Raw genomic sequence first — 27,710 nt, 5'->3', positions numbered from 1 at the left:
CTTTAGATGAATGGCCAAAACAGATTCTGACGTCAAAATTCTATAAAAAGGCCACCGTTTTGAATTTTTTTAGTCCTGCACCGATTTCTTTTAAAATCGAAGCATGAATGGCTCAAACAGACTCTAAACTAAAAATTTTAAAAACTCTCACTAAGCACTTTCATCCAATACCCACATTGTAAGGATGCATAAAAAACTTATTCCGCCATGTATATGAAGTTCGCCATATTAGACTTAGAGTGACGTCATATTATTTGTCGAGTTACTCTCAGAAAGCCCTTTCATTCAATACCCATATTGTAGGGGTGAATAAAAAACGTAGTCCGCCATGTATATGAAGTCCGCCATATTGGATTTATAGTGACGTCACATGATTTTTCGAGTTACTCTCAGCAAGCCCTTTCATTCAATACCCATATTGTAGGAGTGCATTTAAAACTTAGTCCGCCATATTGGATTTAGAATAACGTCATACCTACAGCTAACCATACATTTTCATACTTATTAATATTATAAAGAGGAAAACTTTGTTTGTAATGAATAGGCTCAAAAACTACTAGACCGATTTTAAAAATTCTTTCACTATCCACAAGTAACATAGGCTAAATTTTATTTTGGAAATTAGGGTTCCGTAAGATATTTGGGTATTTCCGTAAGATATTGGTAAGTAAATAACGTACATAAAATACGTAAATAAAATACAACCGACTTCAAAATTACAAAACTGTTCAGAAGGCAGCAAATACGATGTTATTTTTCACTTTTTAGTAGAAACATTTTTGTGATTATGAAATCGGTTGTATTTTTTTATTATACCATTTTTAGTGATAGCATTAGTTAAAAGTGTAAAACAATATTAAACATTTTGATTATAAATCCTGAAACCACGACGTTATTTACTTACACTTATTACACTTATTTTTCTTATTACGAACAAACCAAATTTAAAAATACTACTTTAATCTACTAATCTATTCGTACCTACATCACTCCCCGTTTACTCCTACGAAATATCAATTCTACATCTTCTTTGTTTGACAGCCACGACCCATCTAGATGTAAAGTTCTTATCAATATAAACTAATCAAGCCCAATCACAAGATAGCTACAGTAAACCGTTGGGGGGCTCACTTAATTGTCTTTCGTCTCCATTACCAGACCCCATATGACAGTCGCAACACACCAAGATGTAAAGTTCTCATCAATACAAATTAATCAAGCCCAATCACAAGATGGTGAAAAATTTAAAAATTTGAAGGGGTAGGGTAGGGTATGGGTAGATTAATGGTAGGGGTAGTGATAGGGTAGGGTAGGGTAGGAGTAGGGTTAGGGCAGGGGTAGGGTAGGGGTTGTTAAAAGTTTATATCGAGTTTCAAGCGAACGAAGTCCATAATAAACATGTGTACTAAATTTCTTCACAATAAAAAAAGCCTTTTAGCCTTAATGAAAAGCTAGTGCTAGATTAAAGGTTCAAAGTTCTAAAAACGAAGACTCCTTAATAGAATTAGACTTGAAGCTAAAGAGCTATTTGGTCTTTTAGCCTTCAAGTGGCCTAAAAAGAAAATCAAAGAAAATTCAAAATCGATTCGTTAGATCCAAAGATTACTCCGTACAATACCACAAACTTTACCTCTTTATAATATTAGTATAAGTATATTTTAAGATAAAGACAGTAAATGAAAAAATAACGTATTTAATTAATTTTTAAAAAAGAGCCATTACACATTTGCATAAATAAAAACAGTAGATACTCAAAAAAAAAAAGCGCGTGAATACAAAATTCGGTAATTACATTGTAGTTAATTTTCAAATAAGGAAATAAATTTATTATTTATAGCTATATTTATGAATTTTTTATGTTTATGAAAAATTCATAATTTAGAAAATATAATTTTTCGATAGAAATGTTATAATGCTTCAGTTACAACCTCAAGGTTTTAAAGTGCTTCAATCTTCTGTAGAACTTTCTTCAGAGTATTTTCCATACTTAAAATTTTTGTTTCATATTTCGAAAGCATATGTTTAATCTCGTCGAATTCTGAAACGCATGACCTCTTATTAATAATTATTTGTGCGTTTTTAACAATTTCTTTATCTAATCTTAAGTCGCACGAACCAAAGCAATATTCGCCACCTAAAGCACCTAACATGTCGTCTGAGACCTCTATTTTGTTGTTTTGGTTAGGTTTGACTGTTACTCCATAAACATACAGCAAAACGGATGCTTTGTTATAATGTAAGTGCAGAAAATTATACATTACAATCTTGAATGCATTCCAGATACACCATCTTGCAAGTGTTTTACTTTTAATACTATTGGCAATAACACTTTCATAATGAAATAAAAGTTTTACTCTTGAAATGTGTCCCAGTAGCTCAGCATTAGCTCTTATCTCCTGTGTATCACTGACTGCCAAACCATTGAGGAGATTAAACAAGACAACGGGAATCATGAATACGAAGAGGATGAATATTATATGACTTGTCACTGGAAATGTGCTGAATTTGATAGACCCAGCATCGAACTCGCCAGTCATCATGACGATAGTTTTAAATAGAGACCTTCCTGGATCCCCGAAAAACTCTTCCTCTTCTTCTTCCTCTTGGCCCGTATTGTTAGGATTTGATGCTTTTTGGTCTTCCTGTTCTTCACCTCTTTTAAATAGCGTGTAAAAACTTAAAGCGAAAGCTATTATCAAAATACAGTACCAAAGTAAAAATTTGAAGAAATTCCAAGAAACAGTTCGCAACATCACGATATTTGTTGAAAAAGTAGGAAATTGTCCAATGAGTAAAACAAGCTCCGCGGACGACAATAGAATAGCGATTGCAGACAACTGTTGCTTTGTGGATTCTGATTCTGAATTGTTACACACAATCGCTGTCATTACACATATTATGGCAATCTCCATAAAATTTTCAGTACTTTTAAAGTATTTTGTCGTCCACACTAGTAATTGAAACAGTTCTCGAAATATTAGAAGTATTAGACCAATACATGTTCCTACGTAGGTTAAAACATTTATTGCTTCAACGAACTTTGACTGTTGTTTGTTGACTCCATATCCCAATATTATATAGAACATTAAACATAACCACAGCAGTGAAGAAAAGGTTATGTTTGCGTAAAAAACTTTGCGTATACTGTACCAATTGAAATAAATGAAACTAGTAATTACTGGATGTTTCAAAAGTGGCCTAAACTCTTCGTCTCTAGTCATGTTTAAAAGCATTTTTGTTTGTCGATGTTGACGAAAAAAATCGTAATTTAGACGAATTTCGTAGTTTCGGTCATTTGGTAGTTCGTCATTTGTTTCAATGCATTCGTCTAAAAAAGTTTGTAGAGTTCTTGCATTTATATCTGCTACTGGTGGTTCATAGCTGCAGTTATATATATGTGCCCCTTTTCTAAGCAGCTTTAAAACTGTCTCATTGTCTCCATTTCTGGTCGCATAATAAAGTGGGGAGTTGCCTTCCTTATCTGTTGATTAAAAAATGCAAGTCATAGTACATCATCAGCCTATTTTATTGTAAAATACTAACGGACGCCCGCGACTTCGTCCGCGTGAAAATCGATGTAAACTTTCAACAACTTTCTACCATACCCTACCATACCCTATCCCTAATCCTACCCTTACCCTATCCCTACTCTACCCTTGCCCTACCCTACCCGTAACTTACCCTACCCTCTTTTAATTAGGAATATTCTAAAGAAAATAAATAGCGAAATGAATGTCCTCATGTCATGTTCAGTGGAAAAATATCCTCGACATTTGCGCTTCAGCGATTCATTTAGGTAGAAGATTGTAAGAGGTTAAGTTTGTGTGGTTGTACAGAACCGATTTTGAAAATTCTTTCACCGATAGAAAGCTACGTTATATTTTTGATAATAGCAAAATAAATAAATTATTGTATATTCATGACGAACTTCCGCAAAGTAACGCCTGCTTCTATCCAATAATTCGACTGTCATGGGTCGACTTGTACCTCTCACCGGTGCTGTGGATCCTATTGGATTTTTAAAACCGTCAGAAGAAAAAGGCTTCTTCAATCAGTCATCAAAACCTATATATTTTAATTGCATTTTTTTAGTGGACTCAACCGTGATTACAAAAATAAGAAAACTAATTTCGAACAAAGATTATGTTTCACAACACTTGTCAGGACAACTTAATTAACAAATCAAACTGTAACCAAAATAAGACCCTAGAATGGCAGTGAATGACCTTGAGTGAAGTCACGTACTTGTGAACGATGTAAGTAGGGTTAAAGGATCCTTTGACAGTCAACTAACACTCCCCTTTTCCTCTCAAGTCATTCTTCCCGCCTATCCTAAGTAACCAATAAAGAATTACACAACAAGAGATGTGGACGCCTCGAACGCCACGAGCACACTGAAGCCAACACGAGATCGAGCGACGTCATATCCGTCACAGACTACTATTTCCGACACTAAACGGCGATAACACATTATTATTTCCCTTACCCTTCCAGTTCACGCTGCAACCGCCGTATTGTAAAAGTGCGTCCAATGCTTCTGTATTTCTATTTTTTACAGCTAAGTGTACAGGAGTATCGCGTTTATCTACATGATCGTACGTCACGCAAGTAATATGTCGTAATAGCAGTTTTACAAACTCAATTTTATTAGGTTCTAAAATGGCTAGATCAAGACAAGTTTTGTCGTCAGGATATGGGTAAACATATTCGAGGTCAACGGCGCCATTGCTCACTAGTTCCTCAAACTTTTCGAAGTCATTTTCTAGAAGTGCATGCCTTAGTTGCCTTTGAAGATCGTTTTCGCCTCTGGGCGAGCTGTTCGGCTCCATTTCGTAATTGTCCTGTGCCATGTCTCATAACACACTGGCATCTGGAAACACAAAATTTATTCTTATTACAACTACAGCTCGTGACTAAGGGCCCCGTATGGATTCAAAATTAGTCGGGCATACTCCGACGCTGTATCGCAGGAGTTTGTCACGTTTTTAATAAACTAGCGTTCCTGGTCAAGCTTCGCTTACATGCACTTACTTCTTCCCTAACCCTACCCTACCCCTATCTTTCAAGTTGGATAAAATAGCACGTGGCACGTTCAAATTTTATTAAAATTGGTTAAGTAGTTTAGGAGTCCATCGAGGAAAAACCACGAATTTATAATTTAAAAAAAAATATCAGTTTAAAACTTTTTCTGTTCAAACTTTCAACCCCTATTTCGACGGCCTCCGTGGCGTAGTGGTATGCGCGGTGGACTTACAAGACGAAGGTCCTGGGTTCGATCCCCGGTTGGGCCGATTGAGGTTTTCTTAATTGGTCATTAGTGCAGATCTGGCTGGTGGGAGGCTTCGGCCGTGGCTAGTTACCACCCTACCGGCAAAAACGAACCGCCAACGATGAATTCCGGTATGAGGTTGTGTAGACATGTCGATGTTGAGGGGTGTGGATTTTCATCCTAGTTCATCCAGTTTTATTACAAGTTAGCCTGATTATATCTTAAGTTGCACCATCTATCACTTAAGATTCAAGGCATACATATTGTTGCATTAATCATAATATTAGTATGGAAATAGTAGGTATAGAAGTATGGATGAAGGTACAGAATTTGACCTGTAACAGTTTTAGAGAAATTAAATACAATTTAAAACATAACGTGAAGTCACAATTGTTAAGAGTAAAATACCCAATGATGATTTTATATTATGTAAAATAAATAATTATATTTATGTAAATAATTTATAATAATCTCTATACTGTTCAGATTGATAGTCATTGTTAATTAATTGAATTTAATTATAATAACCGGAAGTCATACAAGTATGTAGTATAAAATAGTGTCGCTACTGAATACGAAATACGAAATATACGAAAGACGCGGGAAGTACTATTTGTAACAGTTGTCATTAAAAAGCTCAGACCAATTATTATATAGGACCTGCCTCGCTAGACGTTACTTTTCTGTCAAAGTATATGATCAACGATCTAATGCGATTATAAAAACAGTCTCTATAGAGTCGATGTTAAATAGTTGTAATCGTGTTCGTAGGTTAAAGAGCTCCGTAAAAATACCTTTTTGTGTAATTGAATTGTGTAAAAAACGGGCAAAAACTTCTAGTTCTATAATAATAATTCTAATCTAAGCTCGTTTTCCTCAGAAAATGACAGACAATTTTGTTCGTGACTATGAGTGCGATACAGGTCCTTCTATATTTGGTCTGAGTTAAAAAGATAAAGTTGTCAGTAAGATAAATCAGGGTCTGTTAAAACTAGAAACCTGAAACTTAGTATGGGTATGTATAAGTATATAATATAATAATAAAGGCTATAAAGTGGTAAAAAAAAATTTAAAAAAGAAAATTTTTGGGGTTCCTCCCCTACATGTAAAGTGATGATGAATTTTTTATTGTCTATCCCATAGTGTGGGGTATAGTTACAGAAGGAACTAAATCTACGGAACCCTACACTGTGCGTAGCCCGACACGCACTTGGCCGGTTTTTTATTATTTAGGTTAGTCCATACAGGTTGTGTGCGGTTATTTTACACAACTTGAATGTGACGCTATTTGTTTATGTTAATGGGCTGTATGGATATAGTCATAGATTTACGATTCGGTACAAGTAGATATAGTATACTTATAATATATACCTACAATATAATATGTTTTTGCTACTTTGCCAAAACAAGTAATCTAAGACTCGTACCGTTATGATAGTCGTTCTCTAAAGGATGCACGGTACGACAAGTGACAACTGAGTTCTGCGACTTAGAACAGTTCTTAAGATATGATGGGAGTTCTATAATGGAGTTTTACATACTAACAAAATCTAGATTTTCAGGAAAACGTTTAGGTACCAACTTCAAAAGCGCGCGGGCACGGTACGACCTTGCAGAAGCGCTAAATGTGTTCACGGCCAATGATAAATACGTTGTTCACGGCCCCAAAATATCGAAATTTTTGACTCTCCTACCTATACCTACTTCCTTGTAGAAACATGTCAGCATAAAATTAAAAGAAGTGAGTACTTTTATATGTTATGTGACACTTAACATTTAAACTAAAACTTCGATAGATATGTAGGTAACTTACCTTTGTTGAAAATAAACAAAGGCTTTAATTAACACCCACTGGCTTGGCACCGCCTTCAAGCTGATCAGAAGGTAGCACATACGAGGTTTTTAGTTTAGTACAAACATTCTTTTGTTTTAAAGTCAAGGTTAAATTTCTTTTATTATTTTTTGCCGACCTGTTCGGGTCGCACAAAGGTGACTTTTTAAAGTAAGTGTGATGAAATACCTAAATGTTCGTTATCATAATGTAAACTTCTTAATAACAAATGTTTGAAAGAATTCTATATCATTTTACTTAATATATGAACAAAAGAAAACTTACCAAAACTAGATTCCACTATTCGAAATCCTAGCGCCGACCGCCACAGTCAAAGATTCAGATTTCAGATACAGGCACTACAAACGGCTAAAAAGATAGGCACACTGCACCAAAGATGATACATTACATTTAATAACACTGTTTAGAATGAGTCACAGAGTTCTTTAGCGTAGTCACACAGTCTTTTCACTTCCGCCACAGTCAAAGATTCAGATTTCAGATACACTGCACCAAAGATAATACATTACATTTACATTAACACTTAATGAGTCACAGAGTTCTTTAGCGTACCTAGTCACCACCTTAGGTCACCACAGTCTTTTCACTTTAAGTATTTAGGTAGAATTATACAAAAGGTATAGTTCCGCCACTGATAACTAGAGGGCGGTAATCATTTTTTTTTAACAGCCACACTAAAGATTTTTTGTAAGGGTATGCTTTTCTTTCTCATCATCCATCGTTTAATTTCACGCGGCATTGTCCGAAATATAGATTTCTCTAAACATTAATATTAGAATAACTTGACTTCAATAAAATGTCAATCAATTATCAATTCATAAACTTTTTCAATTTTAATTTGTAAACAACAATATTAATTGATTATGAAACACAGCTAAAACTCACGTGATATTAAGTCGGAGTATGCCCGACTAGTTTTTTAGAGCCTAAAATTGAAATGGCAATGGGCTGGGCATATATCAAGAATTAAAGACAGTAGATGGACCATAAAAGTCACAAACTGGAAAGGTCCACCTGGAAAGAGAAGCGTCGGCAGACCAACTAAAAGGTGGGCTGATGACATCATTATCAAAACAGGGCGAGAATGGATGTCTCTCGCAAAAGATAGAGATTACTGGAAGAAGAAAGAGGAGGCCTTCACCCAAACGGGATCCACATCACAAGAAGATAACTAACCATACTAACATTAGAATTAATATATAGATATAATTATAATTTAAACTAACACACCTAACAAACGTTTGAAATGTAAATTGATGTGGAAATAAAAGGCTTTATTATTATTATTATTATGCCCGACTAGTTTCGAACCCACACGGGCCCTTAATCATGAGCTGGTACTGGAACTCCTGAACGATTATGATTGGGCTTGATCGATTCCTATTGATGAGATCTTTCCACCTACATGTGTTATGAGGTCTGATGATGGAGACGAAGGACGGGTAATGGAACTCCTCTTCTTTTTAGAGTAGCTACCTTGTGATTGGGCTTGATTAATTTGTATTGATGAGGACTTTCCAACTAGACGACGCTATTACATACAATGTTTTAACATGACTTATAGCAACATTCATTTGGAACTAGATCTACTAAAAATTTAAAAATAAAAAAATTTAATAAAATTCAACCGACTAAAATATACTGACTAAACTAAAAAGCGAAAAATAATATCATTCTAAGTTCTATATATCATATTATGTACTAACTAATGATCAGTTTGAAGGCGGTGCTAAGCCGGCGTTGTGTTAATTTAAGCCGTTTCTGAAAGAACTACATGAAAGAACACTGGCTGAAAAACCTAAATGATATTCTTTCATGGCTTGAACAAATACATCATCGGGCTAGCAACGCCTTAAAACTGATCATCAGTTAGTAGGTACATAATATGATATATAGAACTTAGAATTATATTAATTTTCGCTTTTTAGTTTAGTCAGTATTTTTTATGTTTTTGAAGTCGGTGGATTCGTTTTTTATTATTTTTTTTTATAATATTAGTATAGATAAAGACAGTAAATAGAGCATTTATTTATTTTATAAAAATAGACAGTAGAAATTTTACAATAAAAACCGTGTGAATACAGAAATAAATAATTACATTCGTGTGAAATTATTAGGTACCCGTATAATGAATTACATTAATGAATTTCAAAACCTATTTATAATTATTTAGAAAATTAAATTTTGCGATATAAATGTTCTTAAGTTAAATTAAAACTTAAAGTCTTCTAAAGTGCTTCCAACTTCTGTAAAACCCTCTTCAGTGTACTTTCCATATTTAAAATGTTCGTTTCATATTTCGAAAGCGTATGTTTAATTTCGTCGAATTCGGAAACGCATGTCCTCTTGTTAATGATAATTTTGGCGTTTTTAACAATTTTTCTGTCTAATCTTAAGGCACACTGGCCAAAGCAATATTTGTTGCCTGAACCTCTCAAACAGTCTGGGAGTTCTATTCTGTTGTTTTGGTTGGGGTTCACTGTCATTCCATAATTAGGCAAAAAATGGAATGTTGCCCAAGGATTTATGCACAGCATATATGGTTGGATAATATTTAATGCTTGCAGAGTAGGTGGCAACCAAGAAAAGCATTTTAGCACTGTTTTATAATACCTTAAAAGATCTCTTTCATAATGAGATATAAGTTTTATTCTTGAAATGTGTCCCAGTAACTCAGCATTAGATCTTATCTCCTGTGTATCACTGACTGCCAAACCATTGAGGAGATTAAACAAAACAATGGGAACCATGAATACGAAAAGGATGAATATTATATGACTTGTCACTGGAAATGTGCTAAATTCAATAGACCCGACATCGAACTCGCCAGTCATCATGACGATAGTTTTAAATAGAGACCTTCCAGGATCTTCGAAAAAGTCTTCCTCTACTTGGTCGGTATTGTTAGGATTTGATGCTTTTTGATCTTCCTGTTCTTCACCTCTTTTAAATAGCGTGTAGAAACTCAAAGCGAAAGCTATTATCAAAATGCAGTACCAAAGTAAGAATTTGAAGAAATTCCAAGAAACAGTTCGCAACATCACGATATTTGTTGAAAGGGTAGGAAATTGTCCTATGAGTAAAACAAGCTCCGTGGACGACAACAGAATAGCGATTGCAGACAACTGTTGCTTTGTGGATTCTGATGGTGAATCGTTACATACAATCGTTGCCGTTACGAATACTAAGGCAATCTCTATTAAATTTTCAATACTTTGTAAGTATCTTGTCGGCGACACTAGTAATTGAAATATTTTTCGAATTATTAGAAGTGTTAGACCAATACAAGCTCCAACGTAGGTTAAAACATTAAATGCTTCAACGAACTTTGACTGTTGTTTGTTGACTCCATATCCCAATATTATATAAAACATTAAACATAACCACAGCAGTGAAGAAAAGGTTATGTTTGCGTAAAAAATACTGCTTAAACTGTACCACTTGAAATAAACGAAACTAGTAATTACTGGATGTTTCAGAAGTGGCCTTAACTCTTCGTCTCTAGTCATGTATAAAAGCACTTCTGCTTTTGGCTTTTGATGAAAAAAATTGTAGTTTAGACGAATTTCGTAGTTTCGGTCATTTGGTAGTTCGTCATTTGATTCAATGCATTCGTCCAAAAATGTTTGAAGAGATCTTGCACTTATATCTGCTACCGGCTGTTCACTGCGGCAATTATAGATATATGCCCCTTTTCTAAGCAGCTTTAAAACTGTATCATTGTCTCCATTTCTGGCCGCATAATAAAGTGCTGTGTTGCCTTCCTTATCTGATGATTAATAAAATAGTAGAGTTAAATAAGCTGCAATTAACGATAAATGAACGAATCCAGTTATAGAAGTGTTCCTTATGGTGTATTCCATAAAGTTTACCCATTAAAAATACTGCTAATGATATATTAGGTATATATATTTTAAGAAACTTCTATTAAAACAATTCTAGTTATAGTATATAAAGAGTTAAAAGGTCGATCTACTTGAAAAACGTACTCGGAGCACAATAATGGCATACAAATTCCGATGTCAAATTAGATATATTTGTCAGTAAGACCCGACACGCACTTGGCCGGTTTATTTTAATATTAGGCAACGATATTATAAGAACTAATAAACCAATTTCGGAAAAATTTACTCCGAAATTTCTTGAGGTTAAGAGCTGTTAAGTTAAAATTGATCGGTAGAGCCGTTTTAATGAAGAAAAAATTGTTCTTTCTGACATACTATCTAAAAATGCATTAGCCCGAATTGATTTATTTTTTTATGAAATGTAAGTTTTACCTACTGCCCCTACATTCTGTAAACTTATAGCGATGTGACAACGCTCATTTCCGTGGCAACTGCATTGTTATGGGACTATTTATTTTTGACATCCCATAGAAATAAAGTTAAAATTGTAATAAAACTTACTATAGGCAAATATTACATCGACGAGTATAAAATAGCGGAATCATTGAGCCGTTAATACCTAAGTTATGAGAGGCTTACATATTTTCATACACATACACTTAACATAGACACTATCATATAAATAAGCAAGATAGCTTCTCATGGCCTTTGCCTCACACACAGATTTGATGAAAATTCAACTTTCAAATACGGAACCCTAAAAATGGGGCAAATCAATAGTGTATTTTAGTAACAAGTAACAAAAAAAGAAGTTTGAGGTAATTTTTATGGGTAAACATTTTAGTATATAACTTAGGGATTAAAAAAATCATTAAAATCCATTCACTATAACAAGGTTCCTAGGTCGTTGTCCTCATCCTAAGTTTGAATTACTCTAATACGAATAATTCAACCTTAGGATACAAAAAATCCGCTAGAGTAGCACCGGTGGGGTACAAATGTTTTGAACTCTCTACTGAAATCACCATCAATTCCAATTCTGGGGCAGACTTCTCTTTAATTTTTGATTGACCAAAGTCTGGCAGTCGAATACTAAAAATATTTCGTGGTCAGAGTTAGTGGTAGTAGAGTTTAAATTTTGGTTGTTCGATTAGGGTCACGTGAACCTGTTGCGAGTCAATTATTTTTTACCCACCCTAAAAAAGTGCACAACGCCGCTAAAGAAGTTTTCACTTCAGTTTTAATAAATAAAAATGGCTGTCATGGGTCGATTTGTACCTACCACCGGTGCTGTGAATCCTATCGGATTTTTTAAAAACCATCAGAGGAAATAGGTTCATTCAAACAGCCTTGAAATCATGAATGTTATTTAAACGGGTACATACCACGATAAAACGACGAGATTTTTAATGTCGATATTATATACCCCGAGTAGTTCGAGAATCCATTGAAATTCGAAAATACAATAATTTCAATCGGGAAGATGGTTTCAAACTAGCCAGCGAGTGGAACCCGGTCGTAGAATTGTGCAAACAAAGAGGGCGCCGCGATACGCATAATAACAAAAGCACAGTAGATATAACAAGCAGTAGAATAACTCGGCCGTATTTTTGAAATAAATACCTACAGCCGCGCGCTCCGTAAACATGTGATAGGGCTGCCCGCCTGCAGCATTTTAATTACATTTGCCAACTTTGTGTTTCTATTTAGTTTTGTGATTGTAAATATACTTTTTTTTAAATAAACAAATAAAATACTTTGTAAATTGTAGTAAAATAGGAAGTGATCAATAAAATGCGTGTTGTTTTTTGATTGGTAGATTTAAATAAGGCTGATACTAATCAATGATCTTGAAGGACCTTCATATATTTATTTTGGTGAAGCCATCTAGGTATTACCACCACACTAGGTGACCAAATAATAAAAAACCGGTCAAGTGCGCGTCGGGCCACGCGCAGTGTAGGGTTCCGTAGATTATGTTAGCACTTTAATCCCTTATGTAATAACACACACAATAGAATAGACGATAAAAAATTTATCCTGACTTGGCATGTAGGGAAGGAACCACAAAAAAAATTGAGATTGACCGGGTTCGCTAGTTTACTAAAAAAATCTGGATAGGTATATTAATATCAGCCGGCTCTTTACTCTTTTTATTCAAATACATTAAAGTATGAGCAACACAATGATGTTGTTAAATTCAAACAACTTCTTTACTTAATTTCTTTATGACATTAAAATACAGGTATACAAAACATACATGTCATAAGATTTAAATCTATGTATTACATAATAATCAAAGAAAACAACCTAAATGAAGAAGATAATAAATAATTATTTAATAATATTATATTACCGTTTTCGTCATTTACCTATTTACACAATTTTATTATTTAAGCATTTATTTATATATTTTTTTTTAAATTATGCCTTTAGAATACAAAATATTAATCAAACTTTATAAAAATAATAGCCCACTAGTTGCGAGGCTTTTTTTCCTAGTCGTCATAATTAAAAATCCAATACATTTTGCGTTCGTCACCGCGGCACAGTCGCGACTGCCTTCACCCTACGATCACCCCACGTTCGGGGTGCGTAGGTATAGCTCGCGTTTCGACCTCTAGTATGAAGTCATCCTACTGGTTATACTGTGACAAAAGCGATATTGTGAGTGTGGTTTGCCTAAACACACAAAAACGCGAGGTTGTTGAAAAAAGAAATAGAACGAGAAAGAGGGTAGATCGATTCTGCCCCTAACAGCTGACTTCACTTCTCATCTCGCAACTTCAGTTCCGTCGTGACCACGATCCATGGGTCGAAATATCGACATTAAAAATCTCGTCGTTTTATCGTGGTATGTACCCGTTTAAATAACATTCGTAATGAACAACCACGAAATAAGTTTAAAATCATTAGCCTTGAAATCCTATACAGGGCCACTGGAAACACATAGCATCTCTTTAAGGGGTGATAGTGGGTATCATTAGCTATCAAACTGCATTAGAATAAACGGTGCAAAAATGAACCGATATAATAATACAAAAACGAACACAAATATCCAACCGTTTTTGATTCGTGACTTGAATCTCAACATTTTTAATTTTTGTTTTGTACCCTATGACTAGATGCCAATTTATTTCCAAAAAAAAAAAAACAACCTTAAAACTAAACTAAAAACACCAAAAACAACAACTAAATAAGTTTATTTTCTAATCCACTTTGAAGTAACCTCACATTTCTTGGTTACTTGAAATGAAAAAATATTATTGTTATATTATTATTTCTTAAAAAAAAGAGATAAGGCCTTTTTTTCCAAATCGATACATTTTTGCCCCATATAACCCAATACAATTTATTAGCTAATGATCCCTACTATCATCCATTAAAGGGATCTCTATGTGTTTCCACTGACCCTGTATATTTTATAATTGCATTGGTAATAGAGTATTTCCCTTACCCGCCCTGTTCACGCAGAAACCGTTGTGTTCTAATAATACGTCCAATGCTTCAATATTTCTATTTTTTACAGCTAAAAGTAAAGGAGAATCGGAGATAGGTTCATCCAATCTATATTTCACGTACTTCATATGTTGTAATATCAGTTTTACAAATTCAATTTTATTTGGTTCTAAAATGGCTAATTCAAGACAAGTTTTGTGGTCAGGATATGGGTAAACATATTCAAGGTCAACGGCGCCGTTGCTCACTAGTTCCTCAAACTTTTGGAAGTCATTTTCTAGGAGTGCATTCCTTAGTTGCATCTCAAGATCGTTTTCGCTCCTTGATGAGCTGTTCGACTCCATTTCGTAACTGTCCTGCGCCATGTACACTGGAAACACAAAGATTATCTTTATTATAAATACGGGTCATGATTAAGGGTATGATCATAATCTTCGTATGGGTCGTAGCTAGTCGGGCATTGGTAAGAAAAGACAGAAAAAATAGTTTTTTTCAACATTATGGCACACATCACAACATCTCCAATACACCTAGGACAATACCCTGCGATCTGTGGCATAACCCAAAAAATGGCCCCAGCTCAGCATAATGCTAAAAAAAGCAGGGCAGGGTGTCGAGTTGTGGACACAGGTATTCCGATGATGTATTAAGTGAGTTTTAGCCATGTGTTATAATAAACTAGCGGACCCGGTCAAGCTTTGCTTTGACTTATATGCACTTACTTCTCCACCCCTACCCCACCCTACCCCTAACCTACCCTACCTTCTTGTACTTTTCGTTAATACGTAAATTACCTTTATAATTCTTAAATCACTTGGTTTATGGTAAGAAAACGAAAACTTAGGGTTACCCACTACTTTTATCCTAACGATACCCTACCCTACCCTGCCTCAATCCTACACCTATCCTACTCTACCCCTGCCCTACCTCTACTCCTAACCTACCTATCTTACCTTCTTGTGTTTTTTGTAAAATCTACAAATAAACTATAAAAATGATTCGAGTATTTTATAAGGTAACTTAACCTTATAAAATACTCGAATCATTTTTATAGTGTGCAGTTCCCTCGTTTTCCCCAGGATCCCATCATCTTCAGATCCTGTCATGATGACAGGATCTAAAGATGATGGGATGGGATGGGATGACAGGATCTGAAGATACCACCACTTCAGGAGTATACCATAAGAAACAAAAAAAAGGACTATCCAAATCGGTCTAGGCGTCGCGTAAGATACACACAAAAACGTAGATTCAAATTGAGAACCTCCCCCTTCTTTGAAGTCGTTTAAATATTCATCATACTTTGCTTGTAGGGAAGGAACCCCAAAAAAATTGTTTTCAAATTTTCTTTTTACAACTTTTTAGACATGATTATGATTAACATACTTACCAAATTTCAGCTTTCTAGTTTGAACAGACTTTGACTACATTACTGACAACTTTATCTTTTTAATTAACAACGGAATCAGTATGCAACTTTCGATTTCAAACTACGTTTTTTAAGTTGATCGACTATTACTTTTTAAATAGCAATTACTACTTAGTTTTTAAACTTAGTTTTCCTTGTAATTTCATTATTATATCCAACTCTCGTGAATTTTTACACGTCTAAATTACCGTTTAGCCGGTAGAGGGACACTTAACTCTCTCTAAGCTCTTAAAAACTTAATATTTTACTACGGATTCCTAAATCGAAAAATATTTATAGAAGATCCCTCATACCTATTATTCAGAGATCTATTAACGATACCCCATACTATGAAATAAACGAGTAAAAAAGAAATTCATCCCCACTTAACACGTAGGGGAGGTACGCTAAAAAAAATATTTTTAAAGATTTTATTGTACGACTTTGTTCACAGTTTTATTGTTCATTAGAGGACGCCCGCGACTTCGTATGCGTGTAACTCGATGTAAACTTACCCCTACCGTACCCCTACCCTACCCCTATCCTACTCCTAGCCTACCCCTACACTTTAATTTTATAATTTTTTTCTGTCCTAAGAACCTTTTCCTGACAATAACAAACACATAAAAAAAATAGTGAAATCGGTCCAGCCATTCACGCGTGATGGCGTGACCAAGGGCTATATATATTTGTATGAAAACGCTTGGCGGTACGTCTTTGTCGGTAGGGTGGTAACTAGCCACGGCAGAAGCCTCCCACCAGCCAGACCTGGACCAATGCGATCCCAGGACCTCCGTCTTGTAAATCCACCGCGCATACCACTGCGCCACGGAGGCCGTCGTAAACCTACTTCAGCTAAGAATCGTACCAGAGTAAAAAGAAAATCATACCGTTAAGATACTTGATCTAATGGATGCACAACACGACTACTAAGTACCTACTGCGACTTGGAACAGTTCTTGAGATACGTGGGAGTTTTAAAAACACGCAAATAGGGATGATGATAGTTTTTTAAATTGTATATAAATTGAGAGTATGCTAATAGTAAAGCAATTTTGTAAAAGTAACAGGGTGTCTGCGATCATTATTTTCTACAGCTACAGGGATTTAAAGGGTCAGATTTTCTGCGCTGCGCGGATCCGAAAACGCCCCATACAAAATGGTACGAACTAGGGACGTCGTAGGCAATTAATGATCGTAAGATTTGTATGGGCGTTTAAACAAAATTACTAATATCTTTGTTATTTCTGCGTTTACGTTTATAGTTCACATATTAAAAAATATCACATTTAATGTAAGGAAGCTAAAACTGCATGAATTTTCATCTAATTACGATAAAAGTTTTTTAATAGATTTTGAAATTTTATAATCTTAATTATTTTGCAAATATCCAGTCAATCTTTGCTTTTTATATATAAAATAGTTAACATTGACCTTATTTACCCGAATTTATTATAAAAATCAATATATTCAAACCTAGTCATCATCCCCATTCAAGATTTTCAGGATAAACGTTTAGGTTAGGTACCTACCTACTTGCGCGGGGGCACGATACGACCGACCTTGCAATCACTAAATGTGTTCACGGTCCCAAAGTCGGTTGAATTTCTTTTATTAATTTATTGCCGACACAAAGGTGACTTTGTAAAGTAATTGTGATGAAATAAATGTTCGTTATTATAATGTTAAGTTCGAGTTCAGTTCAGTTCAGTTCGAGTTTCGAGTTGTGAAGCTGAAGTGGCAATGGGCGGGGCACATAGTTCGAAGAGCCGATGGGCGTTGGGGTCCCAAAGTGCTGGAATGGCGACCCCGCACTAGTAAGCGCAGTGTTGCCGACCCCAAGCCAGGTGGACTGACGACATCAAGCGAGTCGCAGGAATTCGCTGGATGCAGGTGGCTCAGTATCGTGATGTTTGGAAGTCCCTACAAAAGTCCTATGTCCTGCAGTGGACGTCCATCGGCTGATATGATGATGATGATGATGATAATGTTAAGTTCTGAATTTTCTGTGATCTTGATCTTGAAACGAAGTTCTTTGTTTATTAACTAAAGAAAACTTACCAAAACTAGATTCCACTCTTCGAAATCCTAGCGCCGACCGCCACATTCAAAGATTCAGATGAAGTCACTAGGTAGTAATCAATAATCACTAGGTAGCCACAGCCCACAGTGGTCTAGATTGTCATTAACTCATTGTGCGAAATTGGTAGAGCTGCCCACTAAAATCGGTATGCATGTAGGTACCCAAAATCTAAAAAAATCGGTAGGTATGTAAAAAATCATCAATCATCATCATTATCTACCCATTTTCGGCTCACTACTGAGCTTGAGTCTCCTCTCAGAATGAGAGGGATTAGCCAATAGTCCACCACGCTGGCCCAATGCGGATTGGCAGACTTCACGCACGCAGATAATTAAGAAAATTCTCTGATATGCAGGTTTCCCTCACTATGTTATTCTTTCACCGTTTAAGACACGGGATTCCTTAAAATGCACACAACTGAAAAGTTGGAGGTGCATGCCCCGGACCGGAGTGGAACCTACATTCACACCCTCCAAAATCGAAGGCAGAGGTGATCCACTCAGGTCATCACGGCTCTACCTCTTTATAATATTATTATATTATATATAAAAACAGTATAGTAAATAAAGTATTTATTTATTTTATAAAAACTTACATTGTACATATTTTCTTAAATAAACAGTAGAAACTTTACAAAAAAAAACGCGTGAATACTAAATTAAATTTTCTACTTTATTCCCATTTCAGGAAATTAATTTATTATAGGTAGGTATTATAGGTAATAAATATTTATGAATTTCAAAATGAATTCATTATTTAGTTAATTAGATAGACATGATACTTAAGTTAAATTAAAACTGAAAGGTTTTAAGGTGTTTCTAACTTCTCTAGAAACTTCTTCAGTGTATTTTCCATATTTAAAATTTTTGTTTCAAATTTCGAAAGCGTATGTTTAATTTCGTCGAATTCGGAAACGCATGTCCTCTTGTTAATAATCATTTTGGCGTTTTTAACAATATCTCGGTCTAAGTAAGAGGTACACTGTCCAATATAGCAAGATTTGCTGAATTCTATGTCCGATTTCCAATAGCTTGGGATTACTATTCTGTTGTCTTGGTTGGGTTTGACTGTTATTTCATACTTAGGCAGATAATCTGGGAATAAAAGGAATATTCTCCAAGGTTTAATGCACATCATATGTGGTTTGATAATCTTTAATTCTTGCAGAGAAGATGGCAACCAGGAACAGCGTTTTAGCGGGTGTGCATATTTTTTTACAAAAAGAACACTCTCATAATGAGATATAAGCTTTATCCTTGAAATGTGTCCCAGTAGCTCAGCGTCAGCTCTAATCGCCTGTGTATCACTGACTGCCAAACCATTGAGTAGATTAAACAAAACAATGGGAACCATGAATACGAAAAGGATGAATATTATATGACTTGTCACTGGAAATGTGCTGAATTTGATAGACCCAGCATCGAACTCGCCAGTCATCATAATGATAGTTTTAAATAAAGACCTTCCTAGATCTTCGAAAAACTCTTCCTCCTCTTGGCCCGGATTTGATACTTTTTGATCTTCCTGCTTTTCACCTCTTCTGAATAGTATGTAGAAACTCAAAGCGAATGCTATTATCAAAATACAGTACCAAAGTAAAAATTTGAAGAAATTCCAAGAAACAGTTCGCAACATCACGATATTTGTTGAAAACGTAGGAAATTGTCCAATGAGTAAAACAAGCTCCACGGACGACAATAGAATGGCGATTGCAGACAACTGTTGCTTTGTGGATTCTGATGCTGAATTGTTACACACAATCGCTGTCATTACACATATTAAGGCAATCTCCATTAAATTTTCAGTACTTTTGAAGTATCTTGTCGGCAACACTAGTAATTGGAATATTTCTCGAATTATTAGAAGTATTAGACCAATACATGTTCCAACGTAGGTTAAAATATTTATTGCTTCAACGAACTTTGAGTGTTGTTTGTTGACTCCATATCCCAATACTATATAGAACATTAAACATAACCACAGCAGTGAATAAAAGGTTATGTTTGAGTAAAAAAGAGAGCTTATTCTGTCCCACTTTAAATAAACGAAACTAGTAATTACTGGATGTTTCAAAAGTGGCATTAGTTCTTCGTTTCTAGTCATGTATAAAAGTACTTCTGCTTCTGGAGATTCTGAAGATGGATCTGTGGTACTTGTGAGATAGGTAGTGAAAAAACTGTAGTTTATATTAATTTCGTAGTCTCTTTCATTTGGTCGTTTGCCATTTGTTTCAATGCATTCGTCTAAAAAAGTTTCTAGAGTTCTTGGATCTATATCTGCTAACGGCGGTTTATTGCTGTAGTCGTACACATATGCCCCGTTTTTCAGCAGCTTTAAAACTGTATCGTTGTCTCCATTTCTGGTCGCATAATAAAGTGGGGTGTTGCCTTCCTTATCTTGATGATTGATGATATAATTGAGTGAAAAAAGCCGCAATTAACGATGAATGAACGAAACAAGTTATAGGATTTTAATGATTTTTTCTTTATTCCTTATGCTGTATTCTATAAAATTTACCCATTAAACATTACCGCTAATATATATATAATATAGATATTTATATCAACATCATCATTGACAGCCATTGGACATCCACTGCTGGACATAGGCCTCTTGTATGCACTTCCAAACAAAACGGTCTCGAGGCGCCAGCATTCAGCGACTCCCTGCAACCCGCTTGATGTCTTCGGTCCACCCAGTGGGGGGTCACCCAACACTGCGCTTTCCAGTGCGGGGTCGCCATTCCAGCACTTTGGGACACCAACGTCCATCGGCTCTTCGAATTACGTGCCCTGTCCATTGCCACTTCAGCTTCGCGACTCGCTCAACTATGTCAGTGACTTTGGTTCTTCTGCGGATCTCCTCATTTCTGATTCGATCACGCTGAGAAACTCTAAGCATAGCTCGCTGTGTGCCTTGAGCCTTTTTATGAGGGCCACAGTTAGCGACGAGCTCTCGGATCCGTATGTCATCACTGGCAACACGTAATGTTTGAAGACTGTCTTCAGGGACTGAGGAATCTTGAACGAAAAGATGTCGTCGATATATACGCGTCAACAATTTCAAGAGTAGCGTCCTCAACAATAACTGGATGGAGTGGTACATGAGCGTTACACATGATCTTTGTCTTACTCATGTTCATTTTAAGGCCCTCCTGTTGAGACCTCTGCTGAGGTCATTAAGTATGGTACTAAGGACATCCAGAGTGTCTCCCATGATACATCGTGGACAAATTGCAGTTGAGGGATGTACTCGCCATTGATGTTGATGCCAAATCCATTCTAGTACAGAAGCTTAGAGACATCTACCAATACAGGCGGTAAAAAGCTCCGGGGAGATAGCATCTCCCTGTCGCACTCCTCGCTGCAATTGGATTGGCATCGTAGTTTGATCCTATATATGGACTTAAGTAGTAGCGTTTTCGTACAAACCCTTAAACACTTGAATGTAGCTGTAGTCAATTGGGCATCTCTGCAAAGATCTGCACAGCCCAGCCGCCTTAGCCAAGTTGAAATGCTTGTAATCTAAACAATGACGAAGATCGTCTACGCTTAGACTCATGAAGATCACTACAGTGTGAAGAGAAAAAACATATTAAATTGTCTATGGTTAGCGTTTTTAAAAATGTCAAAACACATCAAGGTCACTCAGGGTACATAACGCGCGGTAAATTTAAAAGTTTTCTAGTATTTATCGAGTGAAATTAGTTGAAAATGAGACATCTCTTCAATATTATTGGTTATTCTATTAATTTAATATTACAATAATACCATTTCTTTTACGTTTAAGATGTTATTTTAACAAAATGTTATAAATATAATAATAATAAGCAATCTAATCCTTTAATCCCACACCATGGCATAAACGATAAAAATATCATCTAAATTTTGGAATTTTTTTGGAACATTTTGTAAGGAAGGAATCTACCGGCATGGTAGATTCCTTCCTTACAAAATGTTTCATCAATTTTTCAATGAATTTCATCTTTCTTATCGTTTTAACAGATACTAAGTTATCTTACTGACAACTTTATCTTTTTATTTAACAACGGAATTAATATGCAATTTTCAGTTATGTTTTTCAAGTGGGTCGACTATTACTCTTTAAATAGCAATTGCTACTTAGCTGTTACTGCTCATAGTTTTCCTTGTAATTTCAATATATATCGTCTCCTGAATTTTTTCCCGTATCATTAAACAACCGTTTAGCTGGTAGAGGGTTGGGGACACTTGGCTCTAATAAAAATTAAAGTTCATAAAGGCTTTTACAGAGCTATTTTACAAGCAGATCCCTAAAGTATTGGAAGAACACCCCTCATGTCTTTCAAAGACCTATCCAACGATATATCACGCTATAAGATAAACGAATAAAAAATAATCATCTCCACTTCACTCCACCCTAAAAAAATTTTTTTCAAGATTTTATTTTACAACTTTGTTCAAATTTTTAATGATAAATTTCTAAATATGCACATGCTATTTTTAGTCTCTGCGCTAAGCCCCGGACAGATGTAGGTACCTACATTTTCTGAAAATGTAGGTACCTACTGGCCCGACTTAATTCATATATTTTAAGAAATATAAGTTTGGTGAAGCCCTTTTAATAATTCTGCATATTTCGTTCAAATCGGTTGAGCCGTTAAAAAGTTATAACAGGCCTACAAACTTCTATACACACACACTCCTACAATAAGATCGATACGACGATAAAAATAGTCAAGATAGATTTTCACTAAATCGAGTTTTCGAGATGAAAACTTAGGAAAACGAGGTAAATCAATATCTCCCTACTTTGGTCTAAGTAATTAAGAACGAAGTTAAAAATGTAGCGATATTTTTCATGGGTAAACATTTTAGTCATTTTAGTTATTTAGTAGTTTATAGCATAAAGAGTTTAAAAAATCATTAAAATCCATTCACTATAACTAGGTTCCGAGATATTTATCCTCACTGACTGCTCTAGTACGAGTAGGTAATTCAACCTTAGGATTCGTTATCAGTAAACAAGCCTTTTTTCTCATAAGATTAAAAAAATCCACTAGGGTAGGACCGGTGGGGGGTACAAATGTTTTGAACTATCTATTGAAATCACTATCAATTCCAATGTTTTTTTTATAATTACCGTTTGCCGCTCCCGTCCGACGACCCCCTCTTTACAATTCCTACTGTTCACGGAAACCAGTCGCGCCACCTAGCGCAGGCACGAGCCACCACAAGATCGAGCGAAGTCATATCCGTTCCTGACTAGTATTTCCTACAGTATAATATTTCAGTGTTTTCTAGTAGTACAAGCGAGTTTCTAGTAGCTCCACGACCACAAAAATTAACTTTTTCAACCTTCACAATTTTTATTTGCAACTGCATAGCTACAATGTGTAGCCTTTTGTATTATGTAAATAGAAGATATTCTGTACTATTTAAAAAAAAAATCATTTCTGGACATCTCTCAATGATTATGTCCTTCGAAAATTAGAAATTGTTTAGTAATTGTTCATTTCAATGTCCGGCAGTCGAATACAAAAACATATTTATTACATTGTGTGCATGTTACAACAATCATATAGGTACGAATTTTACATTTTAAGATTGTGGTCAGAGTTAGCGGTAGTACTTGTTCATATTATTATGTTTTCTGTGGTAGAGTTTAGATTTTGGTTCATAAGCGCGGCCGAAGTATTATTTCGATCAGGGTCACGTGACCCCGTCGCAAGTTCAACATTTTTTACCCATCTAAAAAAAGTGAACAATGCCACCAAAGAAGTTTTCACTTAATTAAACAATAAAACATAATTTTTTACGCTTTGTACCTCCCACTGGTGCTGTGGATCGTATCGGATTTTTTTTAAACATCCAGGAACATCATCTATGAGAGTCAGATTAAAAAGGCTCATTCAAACAGCCTTAAGTTCCTGTATATTTTTTTTTGCCATAAGTATTTCCCTTACCCACGCAGTTGATGAAGAAACTGCTGAATTCTAATAATGCGTCCAATGCTTCAATATTTCTATTTTTTACAGCTAAGAGTATAGGAGTATCGGAGATAGGCTCAGTCATTCTAAGTACCACTGACGTCATATGTTGTAATATCAGTTTTACAAACTCAATTTTATTAGGCTCTAAAACGGCTAATTCAAGGCATGTTTTGTCGTCAGGATATGGGTAAACATATTCGAGGTCAACAGCGCCGTTGATCACTAGTTCCTCAAACTTTTCGAAGTCATTTTCTAGAAGTGCATTCCTCAGCTGCACCTGAGGATCGTTTTCGCCTCTGGACGATCTGTACGGCTCCATTACGTAACTGTCCTGTGCCATGTCTCACAACACACTGGCATCTGGAAACAAAGATTATATTTATTAAATACAGCTCATAACTAAGGGCCCCGTAGGGGTTCGAAACTAGTTGGGCATGCTCCGACGCTGTATCACGTGAGTTTTAGCCGTGTTTTTAATTAACTAGGTAGTCCCGGTCAAGCTTCGCTTTGACTTAGATGCACTTACTGCTTCCTTACCCCTGACCTATCCTACCGCTACCCTACCCCTATCCAATCTTTCAAGTTGGATCAATCAGCACACGACGTTCAAATTTGATTAAAACTTGTTAAGTACCTCCTTTAGGAGTCCATCGAGGACAAACAACGGATTTATAATTTTATATACGTCGTCGTCGTTCGTCACAATTGTTATTTTTGTTCCGGAAGGGGTTGATTATGTAATAGTACATTATGATTTAAGTGCGGTAAGTTGAAAATTACAGCTGAGGCGATATTGCTGGCCCGAGCTGCAGGCGAGGGTTACAAGTAAGCAAAGGCTGTAATAATTATTAAAGCGCACGCATGTCATACGACATTTTATAACTTCATTTGCGAGGAACACACTTTGAACACACTTTCTGAAAGTGAATTTGTATTTTTGCCTGTTTTCCTTATTAAGATGACATTTTGATACGCTCGTAAGTATCTATCGGTCGATTTTTCGAACAGGAGGCTTAAAAGTAGCCTTTTTACGCTACCTTTGGGACTTCTAACGGTGTCGAATTAATATTTTCATCACTACTTGATATTTTAAAATCAAAACAAAGCGGCGAAAAGAAAAAGCGCTTTGAATATGTATGTAGTCATGTGCGTAATGCTATACTAAAAGGCGTAATGAGATATAAACACTGATATTGAAATTAATGAAATAAGAGATACTATACGAGCAAATGTGTTTTAAAAATCGTTACCTATTGAAATTTGTTCTTATCACTTGAATAACAAAATTATTTACATTGAATTATAAGATAAACAGTTAAAATTACAAAAAACATCACGGACAAATATTGAAAATTTTATGGATGCTAGCCACTCACCATCCCGTAAATAAAATCTAGATTTTCAGGAAAACGTCTAGTTACCTACTTCGCAAGAGCGCGGGCACGATACGACCTTGCAGAAGCGCTAAATGTGTTCACGGCCCCAATATCTCGAACATTTTCAACTTACATACCTATACCTACTTCCTTGTATGACAAACATAAAAACTCTAAAAAAACCGGACAAGTGCGAGTTGAACTCGCGTGAAGAGAGTTGTGAAAACTGACCTGAAATTTTACCTTATCGAATAATTTTCAAGCTTATTTGTTTCGTTAAATATTTATCTAAACCTAAAACTATCATTATAGTATTTAACAAAACTTAACATTATTTTTGATGAATAGGTTTTATCATAATATGCAAGTTGATAGGCACAATATTGAAGTTCTCCTGTAATCTATCTACAAGTAGAAAACTAATTTCTGTAGTTTTTCTTAGATTCAATAATTTCGGAGTTAATTAAAGAGAGAATCGACCAATGTCAATTTTCGTATATTTTTTAATTATTTGCAAACTATTTATTTTAAATATTACTAATATTATATTTGAGATCATTTTAACTAGCTATTTCATTTGATAAGTGATGCAGTTAGATTTTTTTTTTATAATTTTCCATCTTATTCTGCAAAAGTGACTTATGTTGGAAATTACAAGAATTTCAAAGCTTTTAGGTAATCTTTTAATAGAAATTTATTTTTAAAAACTTCAAGTTTAGTAGTTTCAGAGATTCAAGTTTGAACTAATCTTGAATAGTATATTTTATTGAATTACTTATGTAACAGAAGGTGGGGAGAAGTAAATAATATTTTCACTGCACACAAATTTATTCGATAACAATTTCAGCATAGCTTCCTTAGCTTTATACATATTACACGTTGACGGTATTATATGAATGAATCTGCCAAACAACCCTCTATTTTATAATATTTGCAAAGTTAGTGTCTACTTTTGGTAACACGAATATATTAACAATACTAGTACGTATTAATAATAGTTCCGGAGTATTATTATACAAACCAAACGTTATAATTCTATCTAAAACACATAAAATATTTAGAGGAGATTTATAACGATAGTAAAATAATATTAAAATATCGAAACACAAAGTGGAGAAATTAAATACAATATAAATCATAACGTGACGTCACAATTGTTATAATAACCGGAAATCATAAAAGTATGAAATGAAATGACGCTACTATACGCTAGGCGGCGACACATATCTATACGAAATAGGCGGGAAGCAGGTACTATTTGTAACACTTAGAATTTAGAAACCATTTATTTTAAAATTACGAAAAAACAATATTGAAGATCCTTATAGCAAGCTCTTTCATTTGATGTAACACACGATACAGTTGATTATTTTTGTTACTTTTTTAAAGTTTTCCGAAAATCTTCATGTCAAAAGCTAATTTCTGTATTTTGTTAAAAATTTTACACACACATAAGAAGAAAAAGGACATGGTCAATTGTCGTCCATTTGTTTAAATAACTAGAAAACTATTTTTTTTATTCCAAAAAAATATTTTTAAAATCCTCGTATGAAAATGATGAAGTTGGTAAAAGTTTTTTTTTCCACTTTCGGAATCGTAAAAATAAAAAAATGTGTCAGCATAAAATTGAAAGGAATATGTATGTTATGTGTAAAGAGAAGTCTTATATAGGTATCTACCTACCCATCTAAAAAAATATCTTTAGGTTACCTACCTAGGTGACCTACCTTTATCAGACAAAAAAAACAAAGGTCACAGATGTGACATTCATTAAATTTGGCTTGAAATAACGCCACTGGTACCACGTTCAAGCTGATCAGAAGTTAGCACATACGGTGTAATTTTCGCTTTTTATTTTAGTATAAACATTTTATTGTTTTAAAGTCGGTTGAATTTCTTTTATTATTATAATGCCGACCCGTTCGGGACGCGCAAAGGTGCATTTTTGTAAAATCATTGTGATGAAATACCGCTTATGCTTAACGCAAAAGTTCATAATAATAACAGTTTAAATTTCCATACCAATTAACTTAATTTTAGAACAAAAGAAAACTTACCTAAACTAGATTATACTCTTTGAATTCCTAGCGCCGACCGCCAATCATAGATTCAGGTATAATCACGCACCACAGCACAGACCAATATGAGTAATCACTACGTGGCCACAGTGGTCTCGAACGCTCAGACGAATTTTCGGTCTACGCTCGAACATCATTGTGCGAAATCGGTAGAGTTGCCCACTAAAATCGGTAAAAATTCACACAAAATCTAAAAAAATTCGGTATATAAAAAAAAAATATACAGGGTGTCCCGTAATTAATGGATAAAACGCAAAAGATAATTAACTAATTTAAATAGTTTTCCCTAGGGTAACCAAGTCATATTTTTTTTACCGGATTTTTCAAAATTGCTGCTGGAATTAAGATTTCAAAGATATGATTTTTGTT

At 34.9% G+C, this 27,710-nt stretch overlaps 2 protein-coding genes across 8 annotated transcripts; both read right to left on the bottom strand.

Moving 5' to 3' along the window:
* Positions 1-1,653: 1,653 nt before the first annotated feature.
* LOC112051474 (transient receptor potential cation channel protein painless-like) lies at positions 1,654-7,486 on the bottom strand. 3 transcript variants are annotated; one of them, XM_052882263.1, is made up of 4 exons: positions 7,083-7,345; positions 4,487-4,870; positions 2,355-3,481; positions 1,654-2,038 (listed from the first exon to the last, which is right to left on the bottom strand). In XM_052882263.1, exons 2-4 carry the CDS (start codon positions 4,848-4,850, stop codon positions 1,988-1,990), a joined length of 1,542 nt encoding a protein of 513 aa, XP_052738223.1. In that variant the 5' UTR covers positions 4,851-4,870; positions 7,083-7,345; the 3' UTR covers positions 1,654-1,987. The 3 variants fall into 3 exon arrangements, with proteins under 3 accessions (XP_052738223.1, XP_052738222.1, XP_023945906.2); XM_052882262.1 differs by having other exon boundaries at positions 1,659-3,481; positions 7,083-7,334; XM_024090138.2 differs by lacking the exon at positions 7,083-7,345 and adding an exon at positions 7,386-7,486 and having other exon boundaries at positions 1,660-3,481.
* A 1,650-nt stretch (positions 7,487-9,136) lies between these two features.
* On the bottom strand, positions 9,137-27,482 carry LOC112051472 (transient receptor potential cation channel protein painless). 5 transcript variants are annotated; one of them, XM_052882260.1, is made up of 4 exons: positions 27,321-27,482; positions 23,861-24,247; positions 21,348-21,485; positions 9,137-10,098 (listed from the first exon to the last, which is right to left on the bottom strand). In XM_052882260.1, exons 2-4 carry the CDS (start codon positions 24,225-24,227, stop codon positions 9,350-9,352), a joined length of 1,254 nt encoding a protein of 417 aa, XP_052738220.1. In that variant the 5' UTR covers positions 24,228-24,247; positions 27,321-27,482; the 3' UTR covers positions 9,137-9,349. The 5 variants fall into 5 exon arrangements, with proteins under 5 accessions (XP_052738220.1, XP_052738221.1, XP_023945904.2 ...); XM_052882261.1 differs by lacking the exon at positions 21,348-21,485 and having other exon boundaries at positions 27,321-27,481; XM_024090136.2 differs by lacking the exons at positions 9,137-10,098; positions 21,348-21,485 and adding an exon at positions 18,474-20,312 and having other exon boundaries at positions 27,321-27,481.
* Between the last annotated feature and the right edge of the window lie 228 nt (positions 27,483-27,710).

The sequence above is a fragment of the Bicyclus anynana genome, chromosome 6, assembly GCF_947172395.1.
Source record: "Bicyclus anynana chromosome 6, ilBicAnyn1.1, whole genome shotgun sequence".
Taxonomy (NCBI): Eukaryota; Metazoa; Arthropoda; class Insecta; order Lepidoptera; family Nymphalidae; genus Bicyclus; species Bicyclus anynana.
Note: the sequence above shows the minus strand (reverse complement) of the source record. Positions and strands in the feature narration are given on the sequence as shown.